This window comes from Apus apus, chromosome 1 (assembly GCF_020740795.1).
Source record: "Apus apus isolate bApuApu2 chromosome 1, bApuApu2.pri.cur, whole genome shotgun sequence".
NCBI classification, from domain to species: Eukaryota; Metazoa; Chordata; class Aves; order Apodiformes; family Apodidae; genus Apus; species Apus apus.
Window position 1 is genome coordinate 179,078,356 of NC_067282.1, and position 19,666 is coordinate 179,098,021.

The 19,666-nt window shown below is 36.8% G+C and overlaps 1 protein-coding gene across 6 annotated transcripts in view; it reads left to right on the forward strand.

The window, feature by feature from the left end:
- Positions 1 to 19,666, forward strand: part of FOXP2 (forkhead box P2) — a 422,240-nt gene that overhangs the window by 296,828 nt on the left and 105,746 nt on the right. For 5 of the 6 annotated variants that reach the window (XM_051621652.1, XM_051621617.1, XM_051621633.1 and 2 more), the window contains one exon: positions 8,396 to 8,485. In XM_051621652.1, the coding sequence (XP_051477612.1) occupies positions 8,396 to 8,485 (90 nt within the window). Of the gene's footprint in view, positions 1 to 8,395; positions 8,486 to 19,666 lie in introns of those variants that run through there. The other variant, XM_051621663.1, reaches the window with a different exon arrangement.

Genomic DNA, 19,666 nt, shown 5'->3' on the forward strand with positions numbered 1-19,666 from the left:
GAATGAAGTGGAAAAAAAAATCAGTTTTGTATTTGACGCTTCTATTTATATGTCCCAGTTTGCTTTTATTATACTAACATGAAAGTATTGACTTAAGTCCTTGATATGTTTTTAATAATATTCGTTTATTTTAAATTTAAGATTTCTTAGATTATGTCCCCACAGAAATGGAACTTCAGTAATTACATACATTAAAAGTATTTTAAAAGAAGTTTTAATTTTATAATATATAATGCGAAACAGACATCAGCGTCGTACTTCTTCACTGGTTATCAGTTGGATATTTCAGTAGTGGTTGATGTGCCTCCTTCCCATACAGCAAAAGTCTGATATGACCATCTTATTAATATTTCCTTTTGTAGTTGAAATCTCAACTCATGTCTCTGGGTCTGGATTTGTAAGGGTGGTGTGAATCAGATCAGTTAGTGTTCAAATAATTGGAGCCCTTTCAATCAGTAACTCTTCAATAAATATGTAATCCCTGACATTTTGATTGGCTGAAAGAGTTTGATTTTTATAATTGCTGTATCTTTATTTGTAATTGCTCTAGCACCGTGTAGATCCATACTGTTTTGATGGATGGCTCCAGTTTTGAGCTCACAGGGTACTGGGATGAGGAATCTGTACGTTGAGTCAGCACTCCCTTGCCAGTCACAGTGCAGAATATTATTGAAAATGAAGTTGTAAAGATACAGATACTTATTTCTGCCTTCTAAATGGCTTAGGGTATTCTAGGGTAAATATTCTTCTGGCGTTTGTTCTTCACAGGTTATTGTACCTCTCCATATTACTTAACAAAATTAATGAGTCCTCACATCTCTCCTCTAAAATTTTAGATCCTGTTCTGAGAATCTTGCTGTTGGCCAGAACAAAATATTACAGTTTGTATTTTCTTTTGTTTTATATCAGTTTCACCTTTTTTCTTTATTGTTTGTATCTTGATTATGATTTTTCTTCATCATCTGGTTAATAATCTCCATGCGCATTTCATTGGCATTAATGTCTAAATTTCCTTTTCAGATTTCTATCAGTTAAAACCACTGTCTCCTAACAGCCTAACATTATAATGCTTCCCTTGATATTATGTTTCTTTCTCCTCCCACATTTGCTCTGCATTTTGATTTTAGTACAAATGGGACCACTCTTGCTTTCATTTGCATCAGTTCCTTTCCCATTTATAAATTATCAAACCATCTATTATTCCACCTAAGCCAACACTACTTTGTTTCAGACTGCTTTAATTGCAAGTAGGCTTCGCAGCCAATAAGTGAATGTCTAAAGTGGACAGACTTGAAAGAATGTCTTTTTTTAGCCAGCTCCTTTCAACTCAAGGATACATACACATTTGTACATAATAGTATATAAACTTACAATAATTGTAAGGATCGTTTTTTATTTCTGGAGTCATACAAAGGATAGCTGTATTGATTGTTCTTTTTCGTGCACACTTAAATAGCTTTTGCATATCTGCCAGCTGATTTTTGCATGAAATAGGTCATACCAGTTTTCATGTGGAAGACTAGCACATGTTGCCATTGCCACATTCCGTTCATATAAAACTAAGAGCTCTTAGTTTAGCTATTACACGCCCCAGTTTTCTAAAAAACAACAGCCACATGGAAGCAAATAGCAGTGGCAGGACATTTGTGAACTTGTGGCACTGGCATTTGGTGTGTGCACTGTTTTTGTTTTCATTTAATCAATTTGGATAATCACTGCGTAATATAAGTAGTAGGAATGGCGTAGAATAGTTTGCCTGCTCCTGTGTTTACTGAAGGAGAGTTAAGTTCAGGCATGTGGAATGAAAGAAAGGAGATTGTCAGGCTGGATCACAACTTTGGTTTTGTGGCCCCTCATTTCTCCTAACCCTTGACATTTGCATTCTTCATGTGGTCCAAGCCTTGGATACAGCATTTGGGTTTGCTGTCATGGACTGTGTTACACACAGTCTGGTGTGTATCCCTAATGACCAATGCAGATGTCTACAGGGAAGAGCCCTGCTAATGCCACCAGGAAGAGAAGCAAGCCACTTTTATAGGTGTTTTGTTTCTAGTTCTTGGTCAGCCAAACAACAGACAGGAAAAATTAAATAGTTGTTTTTGAAACAGTGTTTAGTATCCATTAAATTGTGTTATATAGAGAGAAGCTAAATTTGCTTTCTAAAATGAAATATGTTAGCTGCTAAGTTATTAGTGCCCTGTATTTATTTAGCAGCCTTCACATGGGGAACAAGTAAGACACTAAACAAAAAAAATTTCCAAAACAATTAGACTGAAAAAATCTGGTAATTAACTATTATTTTTCACAAAACTGGTCTAATTACAAATCAGTCATGGTAAAATGAAAGGTCAATAACTACAGATGCATAATTTCTCTCTGATAGATTGCTGTTTGAAAATAGGTTTATGACAATTATGTGATTAATTTCCTTTTATTAAACAGCATTATGAGACTTCATGTTGCATTCATCAGTTTATTACTGTTACTTTTTCTCTTCAGTTGCAAATTAATCCTGGATAACATCAGGGCAGGACAGAAGCTCAGGTAGACTGAGGCTTTCTTCTCCTAGTTGCTTGTATTATTGCAGGGAAGACCACAAAACTGCATCAGAGTCAGAGCCTCGTATGCTGAAGCTGGCGGTATCAACCTAAGAAAACAAAACAAGACAAACCTGAAAACCAACAAAAAACCCCATAAAACCAAGCAAGCAATGAAGTATTGGAAGTCCATGAATATTGAATAATATTGATGTCCATGGAAATGAGGGCCAGATCCAGTGACATTCTTATGTCCCCAAGATGAGGCACATGAGGAATATAAGTACATAAATTAAATTGTGATCCAGAACAGCTTTCCCACTTGGCACCTAACCCTCAAAGTGCTCTGCCTTTTAATCTTGAAATTCCCCAGGTGCAAAAAAGTGCTGTTCTGAACAAACGCAGAATTTCCCCAGCCTTGGAAAAGCTGAGCAGCCAGGGGATCCAGGAACCAGGCATTAGTTTGCACAAATTCCTGTACCATCAATATAATAACTGTTTCAAGCATATTCAGTGTTCGCTTAATCATATTGTCTAGGGTTGGGCTCGGTACAGCACTCAGTGGCCACCACCACTTTCTGAAGAAGGAGCTGAAGTTGCGTTCTGGCCTCCTATCTAGCAGCCTGGGGGTAGGAGTACTTGGGATGGTAATAAAATGTCCAAGGCCGCTGCCTCTTCTTGAGCATAATCTATTTTCAAGCATTTTGGTCTCTTGCAGCTTAGTGTTCTACTACTAACTGGGAAAGGCTGTACGACACTGCAGTTTAGCTGCTATAATTGCACACATGGCACATCCAGGCTCTCTGCAGCTGCTAAACTAGATGCAGGCAACAGACACATCTTTTTTGTTTGAATATTTGCATACTTTGATATTGGGTTAATTGAGTGAAGTCCTTCTTAGTTACCATCTAAATTTCTTAGGTAGTATATTTTTTTGGGGTGGGTGCCAACAGCCTTAGCTATTTTAGGCTTTGTTTCTACTTCTATAGGAAAGCATTGTAGTAATTGTTCAGTCTGCTGCTCCTAGGTGAAATCAAGCTGGTTATGTTGCTTGGATTTTAATTATGTTCAGGATTTTCTCGACTTTGTGGGATTTTGTGTAGCTTGAAGAAAAGAGTGTTCACTAAGGAAAAGGAGTTGTCTTGGCCTGCATGAGAATTTGCTTTTCCTGTCAAGTCTCCTGGAGAGACTGCAGTTGGAAAGAAGTTGGATCATTCAAGATTCTTTAAATAGTGCTAAATGCTTTGCTCCTCCATTTGGAAAGATTATAAGATGCCATGCTGACTGGCTGTGATGTTCATTAGAGAACTTTCTGAGAAAATACGGTCAGTGAAAGACAAAAAGTTTAGCAGTATCATTTGAGTACTAGTAGGGAGCACTGAACAGGGCTGGCTTTCTGTCACCCTCATTTGAGGATCTCATATATCTATGGGTAATGCTAGACTTCTTGTTTGGAACCAGCTGGAAAACGGACCTGCAGCAGGGTGTGAAGGGGCAGAGGTTCTCTTGAAGTGTTTTTTTTTTATAATAAATGTAGCTATGTCATGATTTGCTTAACTTGTTATTCAACCAGTGCAGAGTAGTGTTTGGCCTTAAATCCAGCTTAGCATGTTGGTACATTTTGGTTGCATAGTGCTATGAGTGAGATTACTCTGTTTTGACATATTCAGACGTTTGGAAACTTATTTTATGTTCAGAAACTTGTTTTATGTACAGCAGGAATGTTAAAGTATGCGATCATCTGAAAAAATAGAGATTTGGAGTTACGAAAAGGAAAGAATCTGGTTGTCTCCTGGCAAGTTTTTTTGGTTCAGGCTATCTGTAAAGTGTACACCTCTTGTCAGTATAAATAGGGAGTGCCTGTATAAACATTCTTGTTTCGCCTGTTCCACATAATAGTTTCTTGTATCATATTTCTTTTGACCTCGCTATCTGAAACCAATTACAGGAGATCCATTTGGGCTGCATCTATTTTCATAAGAAGCCCAGGCTGCAGTGTTTTTCTCAGAGATGAATATCAACATCAAATATGCTTCTGAGTGCCTTGTTATTTATGTTTCAGAGAGATTTTGTAGCCTTCAGCTCTCAAGAATGTGTCACGCTGTGCTGTTTATACATTGATGATATTAATGGGCGTAGATGTCATTTTTCATTTTAACGTCTCAAATGCAACAGGCTGATAGGTTAAACATTCCTGGTTTTAAAAGAAAGATATGAGTGACATCTGTTTCCTAAAAGTGTACATATATTTACTTTTTAAAAACCAAAGTAATAAGTTTACCTTCTTTTAGTGGCTGCTTTCACTTTATTAACATGATAAAACTTAAAAAATATTTTAAGGCATGCTTAAATTAAATACAAGGATTTGGAACACAAAATAAAAGCAAATTGTATCTCATAGTGTTATTGCCAGCAAACTGCAAAATCTACTGCAATTTATCATCTTTAATAGGGTGAGTTATATGCAATTAATTTCATTTTTGTTCTGCTTAAGTTTTAGCTATGCCAAAGCTGCACAGTAAATATTAAGAAGTAGTGTTCCCAATAAATATTTTACTAGAAGACACAGTTCTGGAAGCCATATGCCCAAATTTCCTGCTTATACAGACATTACTTGAAGCATTATAATAATTTTCATTTGCATTATTAAAATAAATTCTAATATTCAGTTCTTTTTATTGCTTTTGTGTACATTGACTTATTTGCATAGTTTCACTAATTTAGATAACTTAATTAAGGAAAAGTGCCTACTAAATTTAAAACAAATGTTACTGGAAACTGGATACAATTTTGACTGCCTTAGAATCCATTCTTGCTGCTGTTCACTTGAGGTGGGTCTCAACAGAAGTTTGATCTGCCAGATTTATAAATGTCTGTTAGTTTGTCTTCATTGAACTGTTTTTAAACCGAGTTATTATCAAATTAGTTAACCGAAATTTATAAATGATACATGGGATGGGTGTATATTTGAACTGTACATGTAAAACTATGAATTTGGAAATACACTTTCAAATTGTCAGTTTGTGTTGCAAAGATTTAATAGCAGCAAATGAAGTGGTAGAACTGAATGTTTTATTGTCTCGTAATCTTCACTTATGAATAATGCCAGTAATAATCCTTTGAAATTAACAGTGTGTTTCTGGGCGTTTGTTTACTGAGTAGCAAAATCTAAAGTTAAGCAGCACACTGGGAGGAAAAAGTACCATATGACAACTGCTGTAAGAACAAAGGCTGAGAGTGATTTCTCCTTATGAGTTTTAAATCATCTCTGATCTCTTGAAATTGTTTTCTGTTCCTCTTCTATCTCCTGTGTTTACAATAATCTAAACTGCCACAATAAGATCACTGAGGTATTCAAGTAGTCATCATTTATAAGACATTCTGTATTAAAAGATGAGCCTTTACTCCTTTAAAGATATCCCAACCAGCACATATGAATCAAAAGAGTTTAAACAGTAGAGCCTTTTATGCAAACATACCCTGTTGTGCTGCCTTGCTTTTTCATAAAGTGTGACTCTTTTTTGTAGTTAACAGTAGGAAGTCATCCTTTTTTAGGCTGATGCCACAGGTGTATGCTTAAATTGAAGCTGCAACATTCTCCAGTTCTCTAATTTTCAAGTATTGCAAATGTGCAGCTTTACCAGATGCTTGCTCATTTTTTTTATTGTGTTGATGTGAGATGGCTTTGCTGCTAGGGAAGAAACTGAAACAACTTGCACTGTTCCAGTTATTTGTAACTATATGTCAGCAGTACATTATTACTAGACCTTTTCAAGATAAAGGTTGTACAGCTAGTTTTCTGTGACCCCCCACAAGTAAAAAATAATTTTATTGAAGTTTTTCCATGTTTTATTTCACTCCATATTGCTTCTTTGGTTCTTGTAGCACTATCACCCCAATGGCAAGGCTGGATTTGCTGTATAGTCTCCCATTAATCCAGGAATGCAATAGTTCTCTTGCGTCCATTCAAGTTTCCCTTTCAGAATGCTCTAAAGATTGGGAAGGATTATAAATTCACCGTAGATCTTCTGTTCATGCATTTAATCCAGGTTTTGTGCTTAAACCACTGCAAGATGTTGGGACCAACTCCTAGTCCCCAAAAAATCAACAGATACATATCTCTGATCTCAGAGCAGCATTGTCCTTTAGGATCTGCTCAAGAACTGTGAGTGCAGAAGAGATTATGCTGTTCACATAGGCAGCAGGGCATCCAGTGGTTCCTTGGTAACAAAATATTTCAAGTGCACTTTGAAATATGTTAACTTTTTTTTTTTTTGGTGGAGAGAAGCTAGTTCTGTGTGTCTCGTTGCTTAGGTTCAGAGGAATGTATAGTCTTTGTAAAGCTGACCTGTAATTACTTGAGAATTTGACAAAACAATATGGGAATTGTTGTGGGAATGTCTCCAAATGTTAAAAGTCTGCTCTGCAAACTGTACCAGAGCCTTCTATGGGGAGACGAATCAATGTTGTTAGGAGATGGTGCTAGTGCATTCAGTTTGTTTACTTTGGTTTTCTATGTCTGCCTTCCTTCTCAGAAAACTTGCTCTGAGCCAGACTGTAGCAGCCCTCTCTCTGTCTTTTCATAATTGATCAGGGGATGACTGCCTTCCCTGAGGGTTAAGACGTGGCAACTTTTTCTGTTTGCTCAGCATCTCAATGCAGTAGTTCAAACATTGTTCACACCAGCTGGCAGTGTAATGCCATATGCACATCTTGTCAAAGCAACTGTTGTCATGGATACTAGAAACTATCTTAAAAACCAGCTCATTTAAGTCTAATCAAAATTGTACCTTTCTTTATCAGTTGAGAAGCTTTATTATTTTAGGGAACCTTGATCAAATGACATTTATTTCAGTGTATTCCTTCTATAGTATGTTTTAATCACATAGATAGTAATAGTGTGATGTATTTTAAAGCTGTAACTGCTATTTACTGAACTGTTGTTTTTAAGGGGAGCTCACATAGAGTTCTCCAGGTAGTTCAGTGGAAATGTTTTGAAGCAGGGTTTTTTTTTTTATTTCTTAATAAATACTACGTTATAACACTTGACATTTTAAAAATAACTTAGCCTTCTTTGGGTAAGTGGAATGTTTATTTACATTTCCTATGTTTAACTGTATTTTGCTGAGTTGTGATGAAAGCATACAATAAATGAAAACAGTTTCTATTTTGATTGGGATACTGCAATCCCAGAGTAGTAATTTCTTTGTTCTCTGATTTTCCTGAGAATGCAAATGAAAGCCACTCTTTTTTTTTTTTTTTTTTTTTTTTGCATTAAAACTGCACTTTATTTTGTCAAAGGAGAGGTTTCTCCTTGAATTTTAAGTACAAAAAGTGTTTTTAATCTTCAATGAATATCCTTATTAATTCACTTTCAAGATAATCTTATGTTGATTTGTCAAATTTAATTACAGCTTCCGGTAACACTTGAAGTCTACTTGCTTTTGCTTCAAAATTGTAATATGAAAATGCAAATTGAATGATAATTTGCAAGGGAGTGGGCATTTTAGTTGAACACTCAAAGACAAGTTCCTTGTGGAAATGAGGCTATTGATGCAGTTTATGATTTTTCCTCTTCAAGCATTTTAAACAAATTAACTTTATTTCCTGCAGGATTTCATGTGCATCCATAGATTCTAGTGAAGTCCTATATATGTACTTCCTGATGATTTTTAAAATGTTTTAAATAAAAACAACAACAACAACCCTAAAGTTTGAAATCTAGGAAATAGAAATTGAATAGGAAGAGGTTGCATTTGTTCAGTTGGACTTTTACCTAACCTTAGCAATGAGTAACTCATATCTTTCTAGGAACTGGTGAAAATTATTTACTTTTTTTTTTTTTTTTTTACTTTTAGGCACTCCAGGCAGCAAGGCAGCTGCTTTTACAGCAACAGACAAGTGGACTGAAATCTCCTAAGGGCAGTGATAAACAGAGACCACTGCAGGTTAGTAAAGTATCCTTGCTTTTGGGGCCTTAACTCTCAGGGAAGAGCACTCTACTTGCTCCCACATGAGGAGTGTGTGGATGCTTGTGCTCTAATGCTGTGTATGTGCATGTTAACATGCAAGAGGTTACAGGCTGGCTTGCTGGTGACTTCTTGTTCACAGATAATAAGAATTCACTATAAGTTACAAAAACCTTTTGTGGCTATAGATGCTTAAAAGGTCTAAGACTAAGTCTGTGTTCAGTAGCTGTAGTATAAAAATAATTCTTTATGGATGTTGCAAAAATGAATGTGACTCTTATGAGTACGTGGGTTACATTGTAAAAATGGCTGTGTTAAGACTAAAACAGTATCCAGGGGAGGGGGGGGCGGAAAGGCTAATTATCTCCTTGGTGCTATATCTAAGTGAGAAACAGAGAAGTGTTAAAAAACTATTAAAACAAACTGCATAAAATTATGAAAATGCTGCTTCTGCCATATTAGAAAAACATATGTCATAGAGTTTCACACTGGGATGCACTTGGGCTTCAGATTCTGTTCAAGTGAATGGGAGTTGTTGAATAATTATTTTAAATGCACTATTATTAAAACTGTATATAGCATTTTTATTATTGAAAAACAGGTATCTGGAGTGTTTCTTTTGAGGTTTTAGTTCATTTATTGCTAATCCAGAGTTCCATATAATATTGTATTCTGCTGACAAAACTGGTTCTCTCATTTTATATAGACCAAATACGAGTGTTTAACCGCTGAAATAGTCTGTTGCAGACAAGAGATGTACATGAGAGATGCTTTTATTTTGTTCAGGAAATAAAAAAGTATAATTTCTACCATTCTCTTCCTCACATCTATTTCTCTGGGTAAGCCTTTATCCTCTTGGGTCTTCCCTGGTTTTCTGATGGTGTTTTTATCTCATTTTCCTTTTTTGTCATGCATAACGGAGGACCCCAGGCACTAGAATTTATCTTTTTCTCCACCAGTGAAATACTGTGAAATTTGATCACTTGTGCAATTTTTTAATGTAATTCACATTGTCTCTTTTTCTTTGTGAAACTTTATGGATCAATGTTGGACATCAAACGGTTCCGCATTCCACATCAGCTCTCTTCAAATACACTTTCAGAGTTGTATTTATTTGCTCAGAACCAAACAAGAACTTAGGGAAATGACTAAAGAAAATGAAAAGACGAAAGAAAACGTCAAGTTGGCTTTCTGCCATGCTGTAGTTGTAGTCCAGTCTAGAGGCGTAAGAGTCCTGGGACCAACTCAACAGAAGAATAGTCATAAAGGCAGCAGCTTATGAGCTACATAGTATTTTAAAGTTTTTAGAAGTGGAGTTGGAGATCTTGAAGGGCTGGGTCACGGAGTTGATTGATTTAATTAATACTGTGAAAGTAGTTTATTCTGCCAGCTCCTCATTCTGAAAGATAACATGGGCTGTCCTAGGAGTGTGCAAGGTCCATCTAGCCCAATGTCCTGTCTCTAAACTGGCCAACACTAGATGCTAAGGGAAGTATATGAATCAGGCAAAAATAGTGATATTTTCCCAGTAAATGTTTCTCAGCGAAGTTAGCTTTCTTTAATCCTCCAACGTGTGAGAAGGTCAGGAGCTACTTACTGAATTCTCTGTGCACATTCTCCACCCATTTGTGCACCTTCTTTTCAAGGCTAAAGAAATGCGGGGGTGCACTATTTGTGGTAGGCATCAATGAAAGGAAACCATGCATGGAGACAAAGAGAATCGTACACATAACCCAGAGGATGATGAGCTGAGAAGGAGTTTTGTGCTTTCCTACTGCCAAAGCACTAACCCAGGCCTGATGTCTCTTAAATGCCATGGGGTAGTGTGTAGTAGAGAAGTCCTGTATTACATGTTTGCCAGGAAGGGTCAGTGCCTCATGAGTCACTCTTGCAAGGCAGGAGGAAAAAAATAAAGCAAATAATTTTATTTTCAAAATGCTCCCTAAAGCCAACATGTTTTTATCTTTTTCTTCCATGATCAGTATGTACACAGTGTTGCTTATTAGACTTTTCTACTTCATTTGGTTCATTTTTAAATGAGAGGAAAATGAAATTTACTCCCAGACTTTGTTTTATGTATCGAATACCATGTAAACTCAAGTATGAGCACAAACTCCATTTTAATTTTCTTCTTTAGTAAAAAGGATGTATAAAGGTTTTGAAAATGAGTCCATGGAGCTTTTCTATTTCTGTCTTTTACTGTTACTACAGAGCTGCTGTTCATTGTTCATTATGTAGTGGAAATTCACATTTTGAGCGTTGTGATGCCTGTTTGACCAAATACTGTAATATTGGTCATAAAATTGTACAGTATTATTATTTTCTTATGCCAGATTTATTGGTAACTTCAGCCAAAATCTCATAGCAGTAGGAATTGATAAACATATATAAGCAATGTGAGGTTTATAAGACAAAAATACTTGTGCTTATGTTTATGCTTAAGGAAACAGACTTCTCCAAATATTTTAAAATACTTATTATTAGTGTATTTCTAATTTCCTCTAATTTCAGAGTAGTTTACTAATATGGCAACTGGAGATATGTTAGGACTGATTTATAAATCTAGTAAAAACCTAATAAAACTTTTAAAACCAGCTCTACACATCTGCAGGCAAATGTGGGTGTTAGGTAAGCATTGCCATTGCATCCCTCGTGCTCCATATTTTGATGTAAACTATTCTATTGTTTAATGTGCCAAAGAAGGAAAAAAAATGTATGAATTTCAGTGCCCATCTTTTTGTATTTCATGGATATTTGGAGGAAAGTAGCATATGGTGTTTTTCTGTATGTTCTCTCTACTCCGTAATGCATCGAGTGTTTTAGTGACTCACAGCACCTACTAGCTAATCAGCAAGTCGAAAAACTTGTTGAAGAAACTTTCAAACTTGTGTCCTCAACTTTGAAAAAACAGGGGTTTAGGTAAGTCTTCAAGTTCTGCTGTACTTTACAGAGGACATGGTTTTAGAGAACCTCTAGGATTTTCCTAGAAGATTCTGAGTGTCTTTTGTATCCTTCTCTTGAAAAAGCTTTTTAGATTTACCGGTATCTATTTGATCTATTGTAAAGAGGATTGTTGTGTTGGCAAATGTTTTAATTCACTTTTTAATGCAAAAGGTACACTTATCTAGTAGCTATATATTTTCAGGGAGAGGAGATTTATATTTAGCTTGTGAGTTAGCAGAATACCTGCAAAGATTGCAGTTCTAGACAGACACTTATCTTGATCTACTATTAGTCTCTGATTTACATTTTTCTGGGTTTCAAGCTGCAGATGGCATAACCATTAACGTGTCTTATGCAAAGAAGGAGAAAAACATGCCATCTGACATGCTGGAGTACCAATTCTACTAGTGATTTTACTTTCTTTATGGATATCCAAATAAACTTTCTTGAAACATGTTTATATATGCCATTCATTACACCGATGCCCTAATTGAATGGCTCCAATCAGTACATACAGTGACTAAAGAAATGTTGCAGAATATCTAAGGAAGGTTCATTATGAGGTTTGGAGATAATATTAAACTGCATATGATGAAATAATAGCATTTACTTTCTTACTGTGCATCCTGGAAAACATAATGTAGTAGGAAGCTGAAGATTTCTGTAGTACTGGGTTTTGTTGCACAGTATTTTTCTTTTCTGGAGAATCTGTGGTAATCCATGGTGAAGAGAGCTGATTGCTTTCACAGATTTCACTCCCTATTGCACATTTCCACAGTAGACAAAACAAAGAAAATGTCACTTTCCCTTCTGGAACCTGTAGATCACTCTCCTATGGCAGAAAGTCACTGTCCTTTTGGCCACTGAAAAACCTGGTGGCATCTAGCCTTAGCTTTAAAACTGGCAGCTTGTTCTTAGTATACTTACAGTCAGGAGTGGGATTTGCAGTTCTTCAACAACTGTGCAGAGCACAAGCATAACGCAGTTGCTGTCAATTTGCTGCTGTTGATGGGTGTTTGTGTACAGGATTGCAATTATTTCCCTTCCAGGTAGGCAAATCTGGGTGCTTAGACTAATCTGTCCATGATACACATACTGTTATTATTAGTGTATTTCTAATTTCCTCTAATTTCAGAGTAGTTTACTAATCTGGCAACTGGAGATTTGTTAGGACTGATTTATAAATCTAGTAAAAACCTAATAAAACTTTTAAAACCAGCTCTACACATCTGCAGGCAAATGTGGGTGTTAGGTAAGCATTGCCATTGCATCCCTCGTGCTCCATATTTTGATGTAAACTATTCTATTGTTTAATGTGCCAAAGAAGGAAAAAAAAATTTATGAATTTCAGTGCCCATCTTTTTGTATTTCATGGATATTTGGAGGAAAGTAGCATATGGTGTTTTTCTATATGTTCTCTCTACTCCGTACCCTATATGTACTCTCTACTTCTTCAACAACTGTGCAGAGCACAAGCATAACACAGTTGCTGTCAATTTGCTGCTGTTGATGGGTGTTTGTGTACAGGATTGCAATTATTTCCCTTCCAGGTAGGCAAATCTTGGTGCTTAGACTAATCTGTCCATGATACACATACTGTTGTAGGCTTCATAGCGTAGTGATTTGGACAGCTCGTTGAAATTTTGTTTGCTCTAAGAGCTATGAAAATCCTGGCTATTTCTAGCTCCTGTGATGTCTCTAATTGGTATTGAATGCACCCTCAGCAAATTTGCAGATGATACTAAGTTGGGAGGGAGTGTTGATCTGCCTCAGGGTAGGATAGCTCTATAGCAGGACCTGAACAGGCAGGATCAATGGACTGAGACCGATTGTATGAAGTTCAACATGGCCAAGTGCCGTGTCCTGCACTTGGGTCACAACAAATCCAAGCAGTAATAGAGGTTTGGGAAAGTATGGCTGGAAAGCTGCTCAGAGGAAAAGGACCTGGGGATGTTGACTGACAGCATGCTGAATATGAACCAGCAGTGTGTCCAGGTGGCCAAGAAAGCAAAAAGCATCCTGTCTTCTATCAGGAATAGCATGGCCAGCAGGACTAGGGAAGTGATCGTGCCCCTGTACTGCACCTCAAGTACTGTTTGCAGTTTTGGGCCCCTCACCACAAAAGCTGGGAATGTTTAGTTTGAGAAAGACGAGGCTGAGGGGAGACCTCATCAATTGCTTGAAAGGTCAGTGTAGAGAGGTTGGTGTTGGTCTCTACTCACTGGCAATTAGTGATAGAACAAGAGGGAATGGCTTCAAGCTGAAACAGAGTAGGTTTGGACTGGACATCAGGAATTTATTTTTTTTTTCACAGAAAGAGTGGTTGGACACTGGAACAGGCTGCCCAGTGAGGTGGTTGAGTCACCATCCCTGGGTGTGTTTAAGGATCATTTGGATATGGTGTTGCTGGATATGGTTTAGGGGAGAACTTTGTAGGGTAGGGATGATGGTTGGACTCGGTGATCCCAAGGGTCTTTTCCAACCTGAATAGTTCTATGATTCTGTGATTCTAGTCTAAGAGAGACACTGAGGTGCTGGAGCATGTCCAGAGAAGGACAGTGAAGCTGGTGAAGGGTCTGGATCACATGCCCTGTGAGGAGCATCTGAGGGAAGTGGGTTGTTTATTCTGGAGAAAAGGAGGCTGAGGGGAGACCTTATCACTCTCTACACCTACCCAAAAGGAGGTTGTAGCGAGTTGGGGATTGGTCTCTTCTCTCAAGTACTAAGGGACAGAACAAGAGGAAATGGGCTCAAGTTGCACCAGGGGAGGTTTAGATTAGATATAAGAAAAAAGTTCTTCACTGAAAGGGTAACTAAGCACTGGAACAGAATGCCCAGGGAGGCAGTTGAGTCTCCATTGTTGGAGGTGTTTAAAAGACATATAATGTGTGGTGCTTTGGGACATGGTTTAAGCATTGGACTTGGTAGATTTAGGTTAAAGGTGGTTGGTAGTATGAGGTTATGGTTGGACTCAATGATCTTAAAGGTCTTTTCAGACCAACTAGATTATTTGATTCTGTAATGAAGTAGCTATTTTCACAATGTCAGTCTTCGAATTTTATCATGATTAGAATACATAGATAATTATCTTCAATCCAGTAAATTAATATATCTGCATTTAATTGGTTAGTTACTTTTTCTTTCAGGCAAGGAGATCTGTTGTCTCAACATCAGTACTAATGCATTCCGTATTAAGATGGTATGTCAGGAAATCATGACTCCTGGAATCAAAGGGTTAAGCTTACTGTGTACCGAGACTGTTGTATAAATATCATGCTGTATGGAGTGTTGAGTTGTTAAGGTAAGCTTTGTTTATTTAGCATGATGACTTCACTGAGGTATAATTGTTTGATAAAATTTGGGAAAAGTAAGTATAGATTGAAGTTTAATTGTGTAATGTTTATTGCATTGTTGCATCATATCAGAGGAACCACTTCATTTTAAAAGACATGCAAAATGCCAAAAATTAGCATGAAAATTTAGCATGAAAATATACTCATAGTTTCCTTTAGCCTACTCTCCTTGCTTTACTTTCTCCTAGTTTGGTCATCTCCCTTTGGATCTTCATATGGGTCTGAATTTATAATTCATTTCACTTAATAAATAAGCAAACATATCATTAATATTGTAAATTTTATTTACTTTTTGAACATACGTAAGGATCTGTCGAGATATATGAAATTGAGAATGTAAGGAAAAAGAAGCAAAACCCACTGCTTTTAAATTATATCCTCTGACTTAAGGCACACTAAATGCAACTGTGTATGCATAATTTCCAGTTTGAAAACAGCAAAAAAAATGTTATGGATGTAACTTGGAATTTTCCTTGCATTACATTCAACCAAAAACAGAAACAACTGGAGTAAAACTGCTTTTCCAAAAACTGCATGTAACATTTCTGTTTATCTAATGCATGCTGCTAAGCACAGGGAGCAGGAGCATTTGTACATGTTAGAAAGCACTGATTTAGAAAGATTCAAATGCGTAATATATAGTGTAAGAGGAGAGTAGTGATAAACAGTCTTCTTCCCTCTCGAGTATAATTCCAGAGGAAATGTGTGGCCTACATATAAACAAACATTGAGGCTTGGGGTAAATTAAATTTGGAAGATAGCTCATGGAAAATCATAGGTCCCATTTTCCCTTGTAAGTCTGTTAGGAGGAATTTGCATTTATCCTCTAAGGTGCAGAAATTTGCATCAGTGATACCCTCTCTGAAGACAAGTATATAACCACAAGAGATGGAGAGAAGGCAAGGAGTTATTTTTAGGTAAAGTGTGCAGGGAGGGAAGGGAGAAACAGCCATGTTCAAGCTTTCAAGCTTTTCAAGCATGTTGTAGAAAACAGGTGTTCCGTGTAAGGTAGAGGGATTAATACAGTAAAAAAAAAACAAAAAAGCTGGACATTTTTCATTGATTTGCAATGGAAGGAAGTGTCTGTGTAACAAACTTGCTGATAAGTCCTTGTTTACACAGATATAATCTGCTGCAAAGGCTTATGTCCTGTCTTTGACAACTCTTTAACTTGTGAAAACCCGTGTTTTTCACTGTGTGCCATTTTACTTTGAAATCTTTCTGGAATGGATGTAATTTAAGTAACTCCTTACTCTTGAAAACTTCAGCATTAAAAAATGAAGTTATAAAGAATATGACATGAGTTAGTATGGATTCCTTTTTAATTTAGAGTAAATATGTGCCATCTTGAGGTATATTTCTTATTTATATAGAAGATAGTTGTAATTTTTTGGTACATAAAATAACACTGCTACCCTTATGTATGATCTTTATAACGTGGAAAAATGTTTACTAGCAGCCTTCTAATGGAAGTTAACACAATCGCTTCATCTGTATCTAACTGAGAGGAAAAAAACCCAACAACTAGCTGATGCAGAGATCACATCTTTTTCCTGAAAATATAGTTGCAATATTATAACGTATTTTAGAGGCAGAGGAAAGAAGTATTATGCAACTGGTGTTTACAGGTATTGAATATGTGAAATGCTAATGAGGATTGCTGTGTGATCAAGGATTTCAGGAGGTATTTTAATCTTAAACATATGTCTGTGCAGCAATCTGATGTGTCACTCCCTTACTGTGACTATCACTTGTCACTCACATTCCTAACACATCTTCTTTCCCAATTTCTCTCTTGTTGATTCTGGTACTTCTAGAGTGTGGGTAGGAGAGGGGAGAGCACAAACACTCCAGCTCTTCACTCAGATTCAGAAAGCACACCTTCAGAAAAAGGTCTTTTCACAGCAGCTCTCACATAGCAGACCAGCAGTCCCATCTTTCCTGCTTGGTAGAATCTTCAGCCTGTCTCATACCAAAAAATATTGCCATGTATGGGATCACAGAATCATCAGAGTTGGAAGGGACCTCTAGAGATCATCTAGTTTCACCCCCCTGCTAAAGCAGGATCACCTAGAGCACATAACTCAGGACTGCATCCAGGCGGGTTTTTAATGTCTCCACAGAAGAAGACTCCATGACCTCTCTGGGCAGCCTGTTCCAGCGCTTTGTCACCCTCACAATAAAGAAGCTTTTCCTCGTGTTCAGATGGAACTTCCTGTGTTCCAGCTGCTGTCCATTGCCCCTTGTCCTTTCACTGGGCACTACTGAAAAGAGTCTGGCTCCATACTCCTTACATCCACCCTTTAGATACTTATAGACTGAGTATTTATAGGACGGATGGACTCATTTTCATATTCTGAACTATAGCAGTCTCCAGGCCCTTCAGAGAAGTTTTTGCTTTGTTTAAGCAGTTGGAAAGCTCTGTTCCCCTGCAAGCCTTCCTGGTGCACCCAATGTGCACATTCATGATTGCTCCTCTTCAGGCTGCGTGTGTAGTTCCTCTGTGTTGGTGGGAGATGTATGTTTCCTTGAGCCGCTTCTTCAGGCACTTGCAACAGGTCAGATCAGCCTGATTCTCTTACCAGCTGGCTCATTGCCCAGAAAAGCTTGTGTAGAGCTGAGAGGAAATGTGTCAATGGTTCCCCACTCAGTGTGCAGCTCTATTAAAGGATCTGCTCCCAGGAAGGGCCCTAATTATGCCAGTTTAGGATCACACCACTCAAGCAAGGCTCTCCTGATACTCTTGAATTTGAAAAACACATTAGTGTACATTGATTTAGAAATTACCAAGTAAAAGCAACTGAACAAAATATTCCATGAACACTCTCAATGGGTGTCTCTCTTAAAATAATTTCCAGTTAAATTACTGTTGAGGAAAGTCTTTTTTTTGCAGATTTTTTCATTTCATCAGGCAATTAAAAAATCAAGGAGATTTTCTATGAAAATCTGATAAATAATGAAGAATCTTCAGTGAACAGTGGCAAACACCTCTCTCCATGTGAAAATCCAGTCTCCCTGCATAGCCATTCTAGGCAATCCTTGTCCACATTACTTCCCATACTTCTTTATTTGCAGATTAATTTTACTTCGTGAATTGAATATTTGTCTTGAAATTCTCTAATCATTAGGCATTATTTTGTAGTTTTTGTGTTAGTTATCCAATTGCTTTATCAAACAGGGGTTCTCTACTGGAGATGTGGGGAGCAGGCTAATCAGGAATGTACACCAAAATTAATATAAATGCTAAATTTAGTTTACCTACACTTTGGCTGTAAACATGTAAAATTGAATTTGAAACTATTAAAATTGTTTACATGAACACGCATAAATGTTACACAGTGATGCTACAGAAAAAAAAAAAAAAGCAATCACACGGTGGAGTGGTAAAGCACATCAGCCCATCCTGTTGGGAAAGGGGGTTGTCCAACAATTGCCACTTTGATGTTCTAGGTTTTTTTATGCCTTTGTATGCTTCTAATATAATTTTCTTGAGACAGACAGATGAGGGTGTTATGAAATGGAATTAATGGTGAAAAATGTACTAAACACTACTTCAGTGCTTCACTACTTGATTATGTGGAGCTTTGAAAAGCAATTGTACAATAATAGTATGTACAAAGGAATCTGTATGGTGTGCCAACAACATCAATATAATTCAAGGATCTTACCAAGAACCTGAAGTATGAATTAAGAATGAGATTTTCCCCTAAGTGTTCACAATAAATCCGTTTATTCAAAAAATATGCTTTTGATCGGATAGAAAAAACAGTCTACACAGTACTGAGGAAAACCAATACAGTAACCCAGCAAGTCAGATAAAAATCAAAATCAAATAGAAGTCATTTCCAAGTTGATGCAGCTGTAATTTAGTGCACAGATACCTATGGGCTTGATGCTTAAGAATAATGAAATCACCAAATCAAAGAAAAGTATTTCCCAATGCAAGATACAGTGTGGTATACACAAAACAGTGTTTGTTACCATTTTAAGAACCGTTCAGAATACCATGGAAAACCTCAGTTTTAGGGCATAATCTCTAAAATAATAATGCAAATTCAGAGGCAAATGGTGATTGATGTTTGAATTTACCAAAAAAAAAATCCCTTGATTAGAAAAGTCTGAACCCATACTTGGGGAGAGGAAAAAAACAGCCTAACTGCAAGCCTGCCATAACAAGAGGGGGCATGTATTTCACCCAATGAAAGAAAACAGGAGGATAGGGTTCACAAGAGGGCTGAGCTATTGTATAAGATAGACATCTTCCAAGAACGTAATTTAGAAAGTAAATTCTAATAGACTTTAGAAAGTACAGTGAAGTTCAATGTAATGTATTTAAGAACTTAGAAAAATCTCTTCCTTAAGCTTATGTCCACCACTTAAAATGAAAAAGGGAGAAGCTCAGTGTATCAGTTGCTGTAGGACTGTGAATGACCAGTGATGAGAAAAAAGAACATGAAATCCTAGATAAATTTTGAAAAATATGTTTCCAGTAACAATAGGAAAATGTTAATGCTATTTTTGAAAGGTATCTTTTAGACCTCATCTGAAATAGTGGAGATATGCAATCCATGTAATTTTTGGTGCCTTATTAGTATAATAGAAATGTGCTCAATATGAGTTCTGTTGAAAGATTCAGGGTTCTAGTATTGATGCCTTGGATTTCCATGGAGCAAAGGTATCTCACCATTCTGACAACAGCTGATAGCTTAGTACATTTTCCATATACCTACAATGATGTTGTGTAAATTCTCTGTTCACTTCTATGATTGTCAAGTCCAAGGATGTTTCATTCAGACTAGCTGCAGAAGCTGAAAGGTTGTGATTGCTGTGTGAAGTTTGGCTCGAGAAGCAAATTTTGGGAAGG